This window comes from Strix uralensis, chromosome 1 (genome assembly GCF_047716275.1).
Source record: "Strix uralensis isolate ZFMK-TIS-50842 chromosome 1, bStrUra1, whole genome shotgun sequence".
Lineage (NCBI taxonomy): Eukaryota > Metazoa > Chordata > Aves > Strigiformes > Strigidae > Strix > Strix uralensis.
This window is the reverse complement of record NC_133972.1, coordinates 82,688,890-82,707,434: the sequence shown is the minus strand read 5'-3', so window position 1 is coordinate 82,707,434 and position 18,545 is coordinate 82,688,890. Positions and strand designations below refer to the sequence as shown.

The 18,545-nt window shown below is 39.4% G+C and overlaps 1 protein-coding gene across 1 annotated transcript in view; it reads left to right on the top strand.

Moving 5' to 3' along the window:
• The window catches only part of MYLK4 (myosin light chain kinase family member 4), a 79,954-nt gene that overhangs the window by 45,016 nt on the left and 16,393 nt on the right, over nt 1-18,545 (top strand). Inside the window, exon 3 of the mRNA XM_074873312.1 lies at nt 18,251-18,317. Coding sequence (XP_074729413.1) covers nt 18,251-18,317 — 67 coding nt within the window. The remainder of the gene's footprint in view (nt 1-18,250; nt 18,318-18,545) is intronic.

The window sequence follows — 18,545 nt, the reverse complement described above, 5'->3', positions numbered from 1 at the left end:
AGTCTATAGTAATCCTTTCATATTTTAGATAGTGGCTCTCCTGTTCCCCAAAGTCTAAAATTGTTTCTTCTTTGAGGCTTATTGAGATTGAATCTTACAGAGATTTCTACTGAAATATTCTGTAAATTATATAAAGATCTTCTTCAAAACACCTTACTTGCAAATGATTAAAGGAGGCAGCCTTCTTTGCTAGGGATGTCTACAGTTTATGGCCACTGTCACAATCGGGAAAAGTTCAAAGATGTGATTTATCTGTAAAACACAATTGATGATTCAGATATAAAAGATATTATTAGAACTTCTCTGCTAGGTCCTATGGCCAGTCCAGCCACAAAATGTGCATCTCTCTTGCCAATCAGAGAACAAAATCCGCATCTCTTGAGATCAGAACTTCAGAAAAAGATTTGTTTGTTTATTTGTAAAAGATACAGCATTAGAATTAACAATTTGAACTAGAATTCCATAAAAGTAAGCTAACATATACTCCCTGCCCTTTCTTAGTTTATGACTGATTTTTCATTAAGTGGATGAATACAGATCAACTGTAGGATAAAAGCTGAAGACAATAGATGGTCAAGATTACTGGAGAGAACTAATATTTAAGGAAGGAAGAGGAACATAGAAGTTCCAGATATATAGGGCAGCGATGTATAAGGCACAAAATAGACACTGAAAGGAATAAAAATAAATGAAAATTCAGCAGAAAAGAGAGTGGTAGATAAGGATAATCTTACAAAGGTCTTAATTTAAGTAATTAAAATATAAAACAGTAGATAACTTCTGAAAAGTTGACTCCTGCTGTGCGTTTATGAATTGTTGTTTTTCTTTTCTCTTTCCTGAGATTTTATTTCAGGGATTGGAGCAATTTTTTTAATAGAAGAGGAAATAAATATGTTCAAAGGAAAGCCAAATTTTGCATTCTGGGAGATAGAGCATAACATATTGACTTGTACCATTTTCACAATTTTTTTATATGTCCACAGACACACACAGAGAATCTTCAATTTCTTTTCATATAGGAAGGCAACTTCTTCAGAAAAATATTCAAGAAAAATTTTCCCCTTTTTGCTCAATATTGATCACTTCTGGGAAATTGTAATATATTTTTGTGTGCAGTATAACTGTATACTTGAAAGAATACTGAGAGGGAGATGCAATAACTTCAAATACATAAAGTGTATCTGCAAAGGAGAAGACAACAAACTGTTCTTGTCATCCATGGATAGGACAAGAAGAAATCAACTTCAATTGCACTGAGGGAAATTTAGATTATGCTTTAGAAAAACCGTCTAACAGAGAAAATTGACAGCACTGCACCAGGTTGCTTAGATAAGTTATGGAAGCTCCAGCACTGGGAGTTTTTAAGAATAAGCTCAATGTGCAAGACAAACTGTCATACAAGTTCAAGAACTGTATTTGCTCCACATTGTCTTTTAGCTGCATAAAGACAGCTGACTTTCCTCCAGATCTTCCCACTATTTTAGTAATAAATGTGCAGGAAGATTCAGTATGGATAGAACTTGAAATACATCATACCCTATCCACTCTTACCTATATTGCATAAAATTTCATATAATGCATCTCTGAGTGATCAAGGGAGGTTGTTTTATAATGTCTTTTTTTTTTTTTTTTTTTTTCCCCCCAAAGGTGGAGGTCACAGTGGTCCAGTCTAAACTACCATTTGTAAGCCAGAGCTAATCGTTCACACTTCCCCCCCTGCCCTTAATATATACCCTATGCAGACCTGATCCTTGCCAGAACGTAGGTACAGAAATGTCAGGAGAACGTATGCTGCTTACACATATGAGTGAGCTATGACTGGAATGTGGAGTGTGCGTCACACACATGCTGCAAACTCATGCATGGCGGGTGACCCCATGTTATTTCTGGGGGAAAACCACCCCAAGCCTCCACAGCAATAAAATATCAAACTGGACGTGGGAGTTTTGGAGATATCTTGTCTAGAATGGCCTGAGATTGGTGAACATGGTACTGTGTTCTCTGGATAAATTTCTAGCGATAGCAGTCTTCCACGAAATGCAGCGTATTCCAGTACAAAGCTTACAGCTCAAGAAAGTTGGAATAAGACTCTACAACTCAAACATTTCCACTTGTGCTCTTGTTTATAATGTTTGATGCCAGCAGCTGAAAATTTACGAGGTGCTCTGTCTGGGCCTTTAATGGTTAGGAAATATGAAGAACTGAACTGAACTGAACTAAATTGAAAAGACTCAGGCTAAAAAAGTGGGGAGGGGGAGGAAAGCTCCTTTTAATGTGGGTCCAGTAGAAAAAGATAAGGTAAGGCAGGGTAGTTAACATCTCAGCAGTATGATGAGAGGACCAAGGGTTGGTGAAAACTAAGCCATTAACTTTTTAAAACAGAAAGCAGGCTTTCTTTGCACTGATAAGTTACCATGTGAAATTTTAAAAAGCAAGTATTACCTCTTTTTACTGATTAGAGACTGGATGTTTTGGGCTATGATAATTTTTTAAAAGATGTTTTTCTCTGATACCTATGAGACTGACAGCCAAATACTGTGGAACTCGAGGTCTTCCTGTCCTTCATAGGCTTTGGGTCAGAACGTGCTAAAAGCTTGGTCTGGGCATCTTTGAATTGGAGGCTTGCTGTTCAGAAGCAGACAGCTGCCAGAGCTGGGGTAGCAAACAGACTTGTCTGTGATGATTTCTTAATGCTAGCCAGCTTTCCATATTTCTGTGTGCAGAGAAAATAACACTGACCGCAGTTTGAGTTGAAGAGAGAAAGCAAAAGGAAGACTTCTCTAGACTGTCCAGTCTTCACCTGTAGCCCCTTTATCTATGTCTGTATGAAGTACTGAGTTTTATCACATCTCTTACAGACTCATTGTATCATGTCTGCAGGCACGTTAAAAATGTGAAAGTCACAGTAGCAGCAATTTATCCATTGCTACCTCATTGCTATTTCTTCCAAATTTTAGATGCCTCTACACTTTGAAAATTACACATGCTGCTTTAAGGCCTTTTCAACTGAACTTGAAATAAAAAAGAAATACGGATTAATTTTTTATATAAAAGCCACTTAAAAGAATTCAACTTCAACAGAGTAGCAATTGTATGGAAGAAATAAAACTCTTTTGGCAGATTATTAAACCATCCATTTTCACAGTTGATTACCACTATATTGTATAGTGCAGGTATTTATTACACCTGTGTGCAAAAATTCCCAGGGTTCAGTGTCAGCCTTTGGGCTGATATTGTCACTGCCATGGTGCAGTGGCCTAGTGTTAATATTCTGAAATGCAGTATTAGGCAATGTTAGGCATATGGGGAATTGTGTCATTTTCAAAACTAGTGGAATTGTTTTCTTTCTACAGAAAATAAAGTTTTCTGTCAGTTGAGTTTCTTTGCTTTCAAATAATGAAGGGTAACCATTGCTGCAGCTCATACCTTTAATCTCCAACAGAGTTTTTAGTAGTTTTGGTACTGGGCAAATCCAATGACCAGTCATCACTAAAATTTCTGAGATGAAGATAAAACTGTTATATGAGCTTATTTTGTGCATTAATGATAGGTACAGTTGCTAAAAGATTCTTTCAGTGACTAGGAAAGGTGCATTCAGGTATTCAGTTATTAAAAATATCTCAAATTATTTATGTATGATATTACTGAATTTAATAAAGTACCTGCGGTAATAATCCACTGCACAAAGAAATGTTCAAATACTTAAAATAATACTATTTTTTACAGAAGACTTTCCCTTAGCTAATTCATTCTCACTGAACTCTTGAAAGGTATCTGAATATGTAAGAATATTTCCAGTTCACAGAAAAAGAGGCGGGGATCACAGATTCCCAGTTGTGAAGATGCTACTGGCAAGAGCTTTCTAAGCCTAGAAAGCAAGTGATGTTAGCTTTCTTTCATTTATTCCTCTTTTCTAGCCACTACACAACAGTTCTCTCTTTCAGTTCACTTCAACTTCAGACAGAACTACTAACACATACTGATGAGTTTTTAATGAAGCATTTTTATAGTTTGCTTTCTACATTTTAAAAGTGTCTCACATTTTTGTATGTCATGGCATAATATTAAATCAATAGGACTTTACAGATGATACTTGATAATAGGATCTTACCTCACAGAGCTTAAAATTTTTATTAGTGTTTATAGTATTGGTTTGAGGTATTTCACATAACGTTTCCCTGGGCAACTCTTAGGAGAGATTTAAATGTTTAACATATGTGGCTGCGTGCACTAATATAACACATGATTTTACCATTACTATCTGTATGTCTTTTTTTTTTTTTAAAAAAAACATTTCCTTGCTTTTACAAAATTATACTCCTTTTGGAGAGGATCCTTGTGGCTGACAGGCTTTGGCTATGAATTCCCCAGAGCAGGAGTCCTAGCTGGATGAGTGGCAAAGTCTAATAAACCTTTAACCTTTTTTTTGGGGCAAGAGGTGTGGGGGACAGGGGGGAAGCTCACTGTGAACTCGTGCAGGGATGTTTCATCCAAGATAAATGGCTCTTCAAACCTGTCCATTTTACACACATGCAAACACCTCTCCTGGAAGTTTGTATCTAACAGGAGCTTCTACACATGCAAAACTGCCAGAAGGGTTTAGTTTATGTTTCTAACAGAGATGAACGGAAGAAAGCAAAGGGGTTCAAACATAACTGCTCTGTGCTTGAACCAATGTGATGTTCTTTACTTTAGTATTCTTTTCTTTTTTTAAGTGCTGTCCTGTATATTATTCTTTCCATGAAATAGGGATCCCTGAACTCCCCATCTTTTTTTTTTTTTCTATCCTGTTTCCTATTTTAAAATCATTTAACCTTTTCAATTCGCTCAGTGAATATACTATGCACAATAACACATGGTGGTCAGCTCTTGGTAATGTCTGTTATGTAAAGAAGAGATTTCAGTCCATGTCCTGGGGTCATGCATGGATACAGTTCACCTTTCACTCACAGTAACATGCTGCTCTCAGAAGGTGACAAATGTACCTAGGAACTTTATTCGTTTATTAACCTGTGGTAACCGGAGAACAAGCTCCTGAATTAGCTTTTCAACACTGACTACATGTTGATTCATAAATAACTGTGGGAGAATGCCTTTGGAAACTTTTGAAAACTTCAGCTGTGATTGACTCTAAAAGACATCTTTGGCACCTAAAAATAAAAAGAAGACCTTTCATATTCTTCATTTAGTGAATGGATGCAATTTTGAAAGGCTATTTAGTGTATTACATATTCAGAACTCTGTGCTTTACCTAATTATCCCTCATGCTCCCCATTTAAAGGATGGAGAAACCGAGGTTGGCAAAACAAATAATTCACTGGGATCACAAACGAAGCCCTTGATCCTTTGAGTAGAGCAGCAGTCTGGCTGTTTTCCAACCAGCTGGCAGAATTTACATGTTGATTTCTATAAGAGGTATGGCACAAGTGCAGACTGACCTATGTGTTGTCAATCTATGACAGTCATTTGTTCAAGGTAGCCTTTTCCTTGTATTTCAGAGGCAGCCTTTCTCCATCAAGGTGATCCATACTGATTTGCTTCTTGCTCTTGTGGAATATAGTTGACTTAAGATGGAAAGTTCTGGTTTTATTCTTTCTTTTTAATTCTGTTTTTATTTTTCTAACCAACATGAAAAATGTTCAACAATTCAGACCTACGCCTAGGGAAATCCTGTTCCCAGTCATGATGTTTCTTCTTTGCCCAATGTTGTCTTTCTGAAAGAAAGTAAGGCCTTTTGCAAAAGCAAAACTTAAACTGTTTGAGTTATGAATACTAATCACTGGTTTTGAGACATTTACTGGCAGGCAAAGAAAGCAAAGAACCAAGTCTCTCTATCAAACTTCTTATTTTGGAATTTGTATGACCAGATCATAGTAAACATAAGAGCCTCTTCATTTGTGGCAAATTAGTACAAGCTAAATAAATATGAAAGTAAATGAAGATACTGGCTATGAAGACAATTGCTTGTATATAAAGAGCTAGCTATGTGGTAGCTGAAATATAGGGTAGAGAAAGGGCCTCTGATTTTTTTCAAGTATCTACATTCTAGTTGCTCCTTCTTCTTTTACTTTCTTTAATGCATTTGTTTTTTAACAACTCTATTGACTTCCTGCCTGACATAACAGGCTTTTCAAGCAATAGAGGTTTTCATCTGAAAAGCTCAACTTAAGATATAGTAGTAATTTCAAACAGCCACACTAAGGTCCCTGTAAGGACCCTTATTTTCTTCAGAGCAGGGATCACATTACATACTAGACTTTTGAAAAGCAACAACACCCCTGCCAAAGCGTCTCTATCCTTAGAGACTTCTCACGTATCGTGTAGCCTTTTTGCTGTCAAATTCCATTGGAGTGTGAATAGTTCAGTCCCTGCTTGGGCTGATGTCACTGAACCGAGTGCATTTAGGATGCGCATCTCTATATTCACTTCATTTGGAAACGGATAGATATCTATATGTAAAAAAAGAATGGATCAAAGGTGGTTTTCTTCCTGAATAATTTGGGTATCTCTTTCCTTTGTTTTAGTCAAATATATGAGAGTAGTTTATAAATTAGTTGAGCTGGAGTTGCCAAACCTGGCTGTATATCTGAGCAGTCTGGATGGGAAGCCTTTGCAACTGATATTGTCCTCAAGCAGCTGATCATCAGAGCATTTCCTTCCCCTACCCAAACCAGCAAAATGACCACATCCAGCAGGCAGAGCTCTTCTACGTCTATGGTCAACAACCTGGCCAAAATATTTGATCCAAACGCTTTACAAAACCAAGGGCCTGATAATGGAATGGAACCCCCCCAAATTCTTCATGTTGCAAGCAGTGATGTCAGCACATCTGAAAGTTTTAACATCATGGATATGAAGTTTGCCTCCCTTGAACAGAAAATAGATAAGCTGTTGACTCTGCAAGACAATGTCCTTAAGAAGCTTAACAGTGTTTCCCAAGAAATCTGTTGCATTGAAAAAGACATTGAGATTGTAAAGGCAGAAGCATTTGAACCAGGATCAAGGATGGAAAGAAAGAAAAATCTGAGAAGTAATGAAATGAAGAGGCTTTGCCTTAAGATGGAAAAATCTCTTTCTGATATAAACAGGAATGCGGAGCGGCAGGTTAAAAGACTAGATGGACTGGAGCAAAGTGTTTCTGGACTACAGAAGCTTGTAGGGCCTCTGGTTGAGAAGGTTAAAACATTAGTAATTCTTAATTCAGGTGTAAAACACCATGTTCAAAAACGTAAACTTTGCAAGGCAGGTGATTATACAAAAGGAGCTGGACATCTTTTTAGGATGCACATTTTCTCGGAGACAACAGCTGATGCCCTGCTCAAGAAGAAAAGTGAAAAGGTGAGCCCAGGTTTGTGTTTCATCTTGTCAGGAATCATTGCAAGCTACAAATATGTTCTGCTATATGTTTAGCTTTTTTGTTTCATTAACATTTAAAAAAGAACTAATATGCTCTGAAAATGAAAAGTATTAGAACAAACTGAGCAAGTTTCAGTGAAAAGATATAGAAAATCTACTGAGTGATAAATACCTTCATTTTTTTCCAATTATTTCTTTACAGTTGTAAAACATAACTAGGGGTCACTGCCAGAGGTGACAAAGATTGACACAGACTTCAGGAGGCTTGGGTCCTGGCCATACATTTTACTGTGATCTTCTCTGGATTTATAATTATCTGGGGGAATCAAGTTGCAGCAGCCATGTTATATGCAGCGGGATCTAGAGCTTAACGAAACTGGTAAAAATCCTTCTTGAGTCAGGGCACGTACATATGTATGTCCTTTATTTCAAAGAACATCTTAAGTGTGCTGTTCCAATCTGGTATTTCTGCTGACATCGGTGGGGAGGGGGGACTTCTAAACTGGGATCTGAGGTAGGGTTACCGTAACTGGAGCTGTGGCTTGTGTAAACTTCCTCGGGGGAAAACATGCCTGTGTCACTGTAACGGGAGTTTCATCATGTTCTTTACGGGTCAGATTAAAAGACCACAAAAATCTCTTGAAAGGTTCCATTGCTTATAATAGGCTCTTGTAAGGTAGTGTGACTATTCTTTGTTTGGTAAAGAAGCCCAATAGCATTAGAAAATTAACAATTTTTTTCTGACAAAGGATGTTGATATTTAATTAATCTACAGTCAACCAAAAAGGTTGCCTTTCATATTCTTTTCTGCTTTGCTTTACTTTCCCCCCACCCCCCCCTCCAAAAAAAGTCACATACAGGCTTTACTCTGATTCGTTTAAAGAATAATTCTTGAGTTTGTTTTTCTGAAGTTTTTGAGCAGGAAAAACATCATGTGATGGTATTATTGGAAATGGAATTCCTTGAAAAAAAAAGCACCCAATATTACTGAGACTGGTCTGATCAGCAAACCAGGTGCTTTTCAGCTTGGTTACTCTTAGGCAGCCCCACTTCTCAGGTAAACAAGAAGCATTTGAGACATCATAGGAAACTATAAAAATTGCTGTCAGTGCTGAGTAGCAGCAGAGCGGCATCTTGTAAAGTTCTGTCAGCTGAACTGGCTGATCTGCCACTATGTAAGGATATAAAATGTGCAGCCTTGTTTCCGGAGCATCATTAACTGAAGGAAAAAGTTGCTGCCCTGCCAAAGGAGACCAACAACAAAAGTGTTTTTTACAGGTTCTTCTTGGACATCAGGTTGGACTGGTTTCAATAAAGGAGTTTCAACAAAAGAGAAGTTTTCTTGTATTGCATGATTACTTTGATGAGAAAAGATTACTTATTTTGAGCATCTGAGTTTAGGGCTTCTTTTACTTTTCAAAACATCAATGAAAACATCTGTTGTAAAAGCCCCATTGTAATGAGACCCACAGGTCATCTCTGTAATGCTGTGATCACTGCAGTTTTGTGGTAGAGCACTATCTGTCAGTGAATTTACATATTCATCTAAACTATTTATAAATATAAGCTGAATCAGGTCTGGGTTGTTAATGAACTGGCAGCTCCTGGAGGCCCGAGTAGGTGTGAGGCTCTCTGTGCTAGAAATGCAGGGTAAGAGAAAGAAGGGGACCCTGCAGGCTTTGCTGGTGTATTTGTGAGAGTTGGTGGGTGTAGTGGAAGAGGCAGGTCAGAGGAGGAGGTCATGGTCCCAGCAGGCCGGAGGAGAGCCAGGATGGCAGAGGTGCCATCTGTTTCCAGTGGAAAGTTCAGAACTACGACGGGCCTGGAAGTGGACGGTGGGGGTCTTGAACATGGTAGAAACAGAGGCGGCCTACTGCAGGGACTCAAAGAGGAGAGGGGCGAGTGGAGTCTCTGTCTTTTTCCAACAGCAGCTCCATTTGCAGTTCCCTCCCTGATTCATTTTTGTTTAGGCAGACTCTCAGCGATGTTGAGTGGACTTGGTAGGAGCTTGTCTAGTATGAGGCTTAGGAAAGGCGGCACGAGCATGTCTGGAATCACGCTGGTGATATTATTACATTGTTAATATTTTGTTTGTTTTATGAGATAGCATACATATGTTAGCTTGTCATTACCTTCCCCTCTGTGTGTTTGATTTATTAGTAAAGGGCCATCATAAAATTAACAAGCTATCCTGTGAACAACAGCTGGCTTTAGTAAACACGCAGTCATCTCGGATTTAAGTAAAAACAGACTTGAATTCAGCCTGCATTAAGAATAACGGAACATGGTATGATATCCTTCAGCAGAGACTGCTGAGCTTGGCTGTCGGCTTAGTAGGAGCCAGTATTTACTGGTGTTCAGGGCAAACAGACTCTCCTCTGTGTGAGGGGGTAGGAACAGCATCTCTGAGCAAGTTAGTGAAAAGACTGGTCCATGAGACACTGTGAAGTTGGTTGCTTGAGCCTCTGCCTGCCACATATTCAAACTGGATTTACAAATGAGGTTTTAAATTGTTGTGACAAAAGCAAGAAGAAAAGCAAAGGAATAGAGAAATAGGGGATCTCACCCTTGCAGAGTTTTACACCTGAAATGTTTCACTGATACCTGGTAGCATAGCAATGAACAAACCTACCTGATTATGGAGAAATCAATCCTTGCTTCTGTTAACACAATCATTATCACTGTTTCTAGTCCCCACCTGATAACTATTTTGAACAACGCTGACCCTGCAGAAGTGCAGGCTGCCAGGCAGTAAGACCAGCATCTCTTTTATCCTAGGTGGACTCTGTATGGCAACACTGAGCAACCCTTCAATTACTTTAGACATACACAGTGCTATTCTGTTTCCTTGCAGCTGTGAGCAAGGTGATCCATTCACTATAGTTAATTCGGAAGGACTGTACCCAGTTCTGTGCGCTGCTGGAGATGGTCAGATGTTTTGGATGATGTCCCTATTTGTTATCCACCCTGCCCCAGCTACTAGCAAATGCCACCTCTTAGTCTAACACCTGAGCTCTCTGATAAATACTTGGCTGTCCCCAGCCTGGTTCTGCAAAGTAATCCAGTGATTCTTAATTGCTAGTAGGTGGTGCAATAGGTGGCTGTGGATACATCTGGATAAGGCAGCGGGTTGTGTTTACATACTGCTAAATCGCCTGCCTTCCCACACTTCCCTCTCTAGAGAGGTGCTGCTCTTTGCTTTATTAATTGTAGGATTGTTTTTTAATTTTTCCTAACAACTGGCTTGTTTTGCAGAACTGGATTAAGTAGAGAACAGTGAAAAAGGCAGAACAACGGGGAGGGAAGAGCCAGAATGGGAGAGAGGTAAAGAAGGGGTGATAAGCAACTAGGGTGTGTAATCTCTCTTCTGGCTTCAGCAGCAGCTGGAACAGTTTCCAGGTCACAGGCTCCACAGGGACTTTTTGTGCTCTTCAAAATAAGGGATCGCTCTCCTCTGAAGCAAAAGTTCTGCTTTCCTGCCTTTTACTGCCATCCTGAAATACCTCCACTGCCTCATACAGGAGGTTAGTTTATTTCTGTTTTGGGTTGGAGTTATAATATTGTGTAACCTGCAGACACTTCATGCTTTGTCGGTGCTGCCAAATGTCTCCCAACCATTTTCCACCAAGTGCAGCGTGACCCTATCACCACATGGCTGAGAGGAGTAGTATGTATTACTTGTCGTTTTAAGTTATTTTCTCACTACTACCACCCAGGGAAATCAGCAGTTCTACAGTAACGGTCTTTAAAAGTCTTGAGGTTTTCCTCAAATTCACCTTTTTAAGTAGTCCGTGATAATCCTGTTGCAAAATGACTCTGTAACTACATTTTCAGTCCTATTTCTTCCACTTATAGAGAAAGGGGGTAAAATAATACTTCACTTATTTCCTCCAAATTAAACAGTTTAGAGATTCTATACTATTAACCTGCAAATACTCACCTGGAGAGTCAGAAAGTCCCTTTTGTTGCCATCGTAAAGCAGTGTTGAACTTTCTGCAATTGCCTGCAGATTGCTGTAACTTCGGTTTCCTGCCATTTCTATAGGCTTTGCCATAGGACTAATAACTATTAGCACTTTGAGGCTGTTTCCCACACTAAAAACACCCCAGCAGTGGGACCTGTGTTTTCTGTTTGAACCCTCTGTCCCTCCCATGCAGGTATCACACTGCAGTTGCAACTCACTGGCTGCTTTAGCAGGAATCTGCAATGAAACTGCTCTTTGCCACATGTGTTTTAAGATCCATTCAGCCTCAGTCTATAACCGTTCTTTTGATTCCTTCATTTTGCCTACAAATACTAATGGGTCCCTTATGCATTATTTAAATTCTCTCCAGATTGGCTGTGTTCTGTGTATTTTTCATATTACAATTAAATAGGCAGGAATTGTTTCATTTTCTTTTTTTCATCTGTCTGCAAGAGTTTCTGCAGTCCTCAGTGGTTTTGAGGGTAGAGGCTTTCTGCAGGATCTCAGCAGATGGGTTATCCGCTGCCTGGGCAATGCAGCCAGTCAGCGCCTTCAGCTGCTGTTATACTCAGGAATGCTCTTCTTCCCCTCAGGACTGATGCCTTTGCCTAAATATGTTATTGGTAGAGGTATTCCAGTTTTTGAGTGAGCTATAATATATTAGAGTTATAATTCTCTTTGTCCTTAAAACTGGTATGTTTTCTCCAGATGACATTTTCATCTTGTTTTGCCCCGTTGTCTCCCTTACTGACAGCCATAGGAAGTTTTTCATGCCCTTCCAGTTCAGAATGCTGTTTAATTTTGCTTTCATTTAGCCTTGGAACTTGCTGTCTGCTCTACAATGTTCCCTGGGTAGGATCCTGCCCTGGGCACTGTTGTTGTGGTTTTGCTCTGTCTACAACTCGGAGGAATGTGTGGAATCAAAGCAGGCACAACTGATTTCTAAATACCTGCATACCACCTTGGATGACTTATGGGCATGACATTAACCCCTGTGTGTTACAGTGACAGTTTTAGGAATCCATTACAATTCCTTTACAGAACTAGGGACACCTCATGATGAAGGTGAAGAGATAACTGGTAAGTGCAGGAGAGCAAGACGGAGAAGGTCATCAGAGAGCAGTCCTGTAAAAGCAGAAGATTCCTCGAAGAGGTGAGACAGTGGTAGGAGGGATTTGCTCAGGCAAGAGGTCTTTGCCCACTGCAGTCATCTAAAAATCCACCTTTTGTCCGCAGAGATCCTAGCCATTTAGTCAGTTTTCAGGTGAGGACTCCTCTCAGCTCCTGTTAGAAGTAAGGGCACCGTGCTTGAATGCCTCCTCTGACAGGACAATGCCATTGCAACTAAATGCGGGGTCTGCAGCACCCTGGATTTTGCGCACAGATGTGCCAGTGAGGAGGAGCGGTGATGGCCGGCTGGGCAGCAGCTCCAGCAGAGCCTGGGAGGCATCCCACCACATTCCATTCGCTGGGTGCTGCCTGCATGGTGGGGTGCCATGGGAGATGATCTGTCTATAAAGGGGAAACAAAGAGATCCCAGGTTTTTCCCCTCCACCCAAACCCCCTTCTTGTTAAATGAAGTGTGTTATTAGGAAACCCACATTTCTGGACTCCAAAGTGAGTCATCAAAGCTGTAGAGGATGATTTCTGAAGTTTGTAACCCTTTGGAAATCTCCCAACAGTGTGATTTCCCAAAAGCAGCTTGGGAAGGGTGGTTCAAGAAGTCTGAAGATATTTGCCATTCATATCATTGCATGCTTAGCTCAGATAAGTTAGAAAAGCTGAGAAATACTCTCTGTTAACAGTGAGGCTACTTAACTGATATTGTAGCAAAAAATTGCCTAAGTAGTTTGACAGATGGGTGGTTTATGCCCGTAGTTAAAAAGATCTGCCACTGATTTGGCTTTCAAGCTGGATTTTTTTCTTCCTTTCTCACATTGTGACAATAGTGGAGCCTACTTTAGAGGACAAGCCATTTAATGGTAATGGAGAAAATGTGTAGAATAGCACCCAGAAAATTTTGGGGTTACGGCACAGGTGCGTATGAGGCACACGTGCACTTGTGAAGCACATGAGACCCTGTCAGTCATCACACATGTGAGAATATTGAGCAGTACAGAGAAGGGGTAGATGTGAGACTGTCCGATATGTTGGTAAGAAAAGCAGCCAGAGTCTCCAGTGGTTGTGCTTGCCTGATGTTGCCCCTGATTTGTTCAGGTGAGAAACCCAAAAGTGATAGTAACAGATTGATTTAATTTCCCAGATGCAGTGAAAGGACATGTGTCAAAGAGAGGTAATGCTGAATGCTCTGGTCTTAAGAGGTTGATTGGTAGCCTCAGATTTGTTGGTCATTATTACAGACCTCCATGTATTCCAGAGACATTAAAATTAATCAATTGGAGTTAAAAAATCCACCTCCAAAGATCTTCTTATGCCTGATCCTGACAGTTAAATGACAGTGATTAGACTTCAAGGCAAAAGCAATCTGTTACTGTTAGTGGAATATGCCATGTCTTCACCATAGCAGATGACACGCTTGAGGCCATGGGCTCTGTCAGGAGCCTGGTTGCATGAAAGCCTTTTCTACACTTCAGTGTAAGATTCTGTTTTGAGAAGAACGGTCTGGCAGGAGGAAACATCCATTTGAAACAGGAGAGCCACTGCTTCTCTAGTGCAGCCGGTGGGAAGTCAGCAAACTGAAGTGGGGAATGGACAAGGCTTTGACGTCACTGATCTTCAGCTTCGCACCTAGGATGCTGTTATTTCAAGTGATTTTTCAGTATTTAGTATGAGTCTTCATGCAGAGGCTGTTACCTCATTATCAACGTATTTTTAAGGCAGGTCACATAGAAATTCTCTTGTATTTCCTATTGGGGGAATCATGATTCTCATGGCTCAAAGATTATTTTTGTGTGCAATTAAAATATACTTGTGACTTGAATTTGGTTTATACAGAAGAATAATTTCTTTATCTAGTTCGAGGTGCTCTATAAAGATCATGGAAGAGACCAAATCTTTGCCTGAAGGTGCCAGCAGTTTGTGTAGTGTAGCAATAATGACTCGGAAGCAGAATTCCCATGTGTACATTTTGTATCATTTATAAGTTTGTATCAGAAATACATTCACTGAATATTTTACATTGCTGGGGGGAAAAAGGGCGTGTATTGAAGAGGGACACAAAAGGGAAGGAGAAGTTGGTTTCCAGCTTTGGGGGATAGCACAGGAGGCATCACCACGCATGTTGTTGCCTAGGTCTCTGTCGTATGTGATGCATTCTCCTGCGTACCCATGTGGAGATACTGGGAGCATACACGGCACCATGCTCAGGTGGCAAAGCCCATGACTGATTTATGACTGGTAGTGAAAGGAATTCATTGCAAAGCTCAAGTAACATAATCATGTTAATAAATGGATGGTGATCAGGTCTCACACAAAACCAGGATATCTTGCCATAATAAAGCTCTGTAAAGAATCTTAAGAGCATGAGAAAGAGACACCGAGTAAGAAATGTGATTTAGGCATATGCAAAGTTTTGTGCCTTGGTATTGGCTGATTGAAGTGGAGAATAATGTCTTGACATAAAATGAAATGTGATGGAGTGATAAAGGACCTCTAACTAAAAGGTTGGGGCTGCTTCGTGAGGCCATTCATTACAAAAATGTTTGCAGTAGGAAAAAAAAAATCAAAGAGTTTTATTAGGTGAATAAAAAAAATTTGAAAGTTAGCTAGGAAAACATTCCAAGGGTAGGACTGCTACAGTATAAAGAAGGAATTTAACTAAGTACAGCTCATTAAAAAGGAGTCAGATGTCTATAAAAAACATTAATTTCTTGCTGCATTTGAAAATTCTGTTAAAATATATTATATATATAATTGCTTATTGCTTAATTTCTGCAGTTTTGTAAAGTCAGTTTCAATAATTTCCAAAAGTGGAGGTTTTTTTTCCATTGGTCTACACTGAAGTTTCAGTCTCTGGAGTATCTCACATTATTCTGTTATCATCATGTGGACTTTTATTCTGTCTCTATTACTTAGGGTCTAGCAATACTCTGTATGAAAGAATATGTTTAAGTCTGGAAAATGTATTTTTGAAGACACAATACCAACTTGTGTAGGTACAGACACCTTTTGGCTTTAGTGCAGAGTCACAATGCAACCTTTCATATTTAACCTTTTGTGGAATTAAAATGAAAACTTCATTGAAAGTTTTTGGCTTTTATGAATAGGGAAAATGACTGTAGTGCCATTAACCTCATTGTGCATATTCAAGTCATTAAGGAAAGGGGAAAAAATAAGGTAGAGGCATAATTTCCACTAAGAAATATTGATTTCTATAATTTTAGAAATTACAGACTGGAAAAAGTCACGTGTCACTAACGTTCAGGAAGAATAATACATAAGTAAATAAAATCCCATCAGGGATTAAGTTAAAAAAACCCTTAAGAAAGCTTTGCTAACAGACTGAAGAAAGAGGAGTGTTATGAAGAGTAATTGGGTGGGATGGATGTCATTAACAAACCACCACACCTTTCGGATGAGAATTTCAGAAGAGCATGAAGGCCTTGAGTGCTCACGGTCTGTGGGCTCTCAGGGCGGCTGGCCCAACTGCCTGGGGTTGGATGCCACGGGGGCACGTGCCCCTGACAAAGTGCAAGGAGGTCTTTGTAGCTCCTGCTGCCAGGCTGGGAGGGATGCATTGACTTCTGTCAGCTCCAGAGGACCTGGCGCAACCCTACCCTTTACAGGGAAGAAATAATGAGCAAAAATTCATGGTTTTATTGCTGGGTCAAGATTTGACAAGTTGAAGACCCATGTTGCTACAAATAGCAAAACATGGAGAAAACTGGGGTGCTCATGTATAGACTACTCATGTGTCTACAGTTAGTCCAGTATCTGGTCCTTATATTTGTATTTCTTGTTCTAGTGCACTATTGACCCTATATTTATTGCAAATAAATAGCTACATTTATTGATTCTGAAGGATACCAGTAAATGTTTCATTTTGTATTTTTTTTCCTCATTTAAACTGGTATGAGCTTCTCGTCTGCTATTAAAATGTAAGAGATCAGAAATTATGCTTGAATAAACACTGTAGTAATTTATGTAACACCCTGGCAGTTTCAGATATCCAGCATCGTCCAGTGTTCCTTCCACTGGACAGATTTTCAAAAGCTGGCTTCTGTATTTCCCACCTGCAAACTACAGCAATGTTTAGTAGGAAGCGCTCTGTGCCTGCAATTAATTCTGAATGCAGAAGTGAAATCTGGCCCCATGCATCAAAGAACTTGGAGGCTGTTTCTCTGGTTATTTGCTCAGCTGACTGTATTTGATCAGAGCTGATGTCCTCAGTGGTATGGTGAGGTTGACATACTTACAGGAATCCAAGTACATTACTAATTGCGGTCACATTGCAGAATGAATAAGTCTGAGGCTTTTCCCTACTTCTTTTAGTACTTTTCACCATTAAAAAACCAGAATGAGCATTGGTTGATTCCCTGTGATCCATCTGGAAGCATAACATTTATATCTAAGTTCCGTGTGAACAACGGTCCAATTTATATTTCAAGGGTACTTACCTAGTTGTATTTAGGCCTTTTTCATTTTGTGGCTTGCAACTTCCTAGGACCAACTGCATCCCAGATAGTTGTCAGTCTCAGTTCTTATGCTCATATTACAGTTTCTTTGTCCCTTGCAGATCAAGATTTTCTGTACAAGTCCTGCTGAAATCCTTTCATGCAGTTTCATCAAGTTTTTCTCAACTTTTTTTGCTTCTCATGGAGCTTCCTTTCCCTTGAACTCTGTTTATAGCGGATACACATTGCTTTAATTTCATGCCTATTTTCTATATAGCCTGATGAAATTAGAACAAAAAAAAAAGGCATAAAAAATGCAGAGGGCTTACCAGAACAAATGTTTAGTAATAAGACTGATTCATGCCCAGAGTACAATATGAAAAAGCAGTGGGACTGCTTACATGGTTAAGACACTCAAAATTAAGTGCCTGGCTCTGTATATTTTGTTGAAATATGCATTACACTGCTTCAGCTGGTAGCTCAGAGACCAAAAGTAGTCTTTCTGGAAAATATTTGGAGGTATTTGCACTTTTCACACCCTGTGGATCTGTTACTAATAACGATAGTGCCAGTTTCATAGTACTGTGAGAAGAAGGCGGCAGGTGAAAAAGGAGCACCGAGCAACAGCAGACACCATGACTAACTGTGGTCACCATTCTACTACAAGTCTAGGAGTGGCCGATGAAAAAACACATCGAGCAAATGGCATAGGAATATGAGTAAATAGCTATAAAGGTAACAGTAATAACAGTTTTTATGAGAAGCTGGCCTGGTATAAAGTACCTCTAGATGTCACTGTAGCATTGTAAAATGTAGATAAGAGAAAGCTACAAAGCTGACATTAGGGTTTATACACTCCAATTCCTGGTAACTGTTTCAGTCACCCTGTAATAAATTATTGGATCATTAAAAATGCTGTTACCAGATGTTGATTAAGAGCAAAAAACTTTTTGAAATCTATCAGTAAGACTGTTACTGAACATTTTACTAGAATATTAAATATTCCTAACTTTGGTTTAACTAACCTAGTTTTTAACAGTAAAAGCTAGTGTAGGGCAACAGCTCATTTCTGGATGTTTTTTTTCTTTTAGTCCCTGAGCCTCAATCCTGATCTTTTCTGCGCTATGATTATGCCAGCACTTGATATTGATTACAGTGAGATCATTTCTCTTGCTTTACACTAGTGCCAATCTGATCAGCTTGGTAGCGATTAAAATAAGGACCATCATTTATAGGAAGAGCATAAGTTAGAACACAGAGTACTTGGATTTGACCAAAAAAATCAGGCTGAAATTCCATGAGGAACAATGCAACATGAACACTGTATATACTAATACATCAATTGCCTTCTCCTCAGGTCATCAAAGAAAAGTCACATTTGAAGGTGACGGGAACAAAAGAGAAGAAGCCACCAGATTCAGCAGGTTAGAATATTTTTTTTTTTCTGATCGGTTTCTAGTTCCTAAGGGTATAACTTATGCACAGAAATAGCCATTACTCTCCTCAGTAGCTCCAGTGAAGTTAGTTGGGTTACATGTGTGCTTATCAGCATGAGTGAGAATTGTCCAAGCAGCATCAACCCACTTTTCCCATGCCTGTGCGTATGGTGAAAAACTGCTCAGAAAAGTTCTTTGCATGAGGAGTTTATTAAT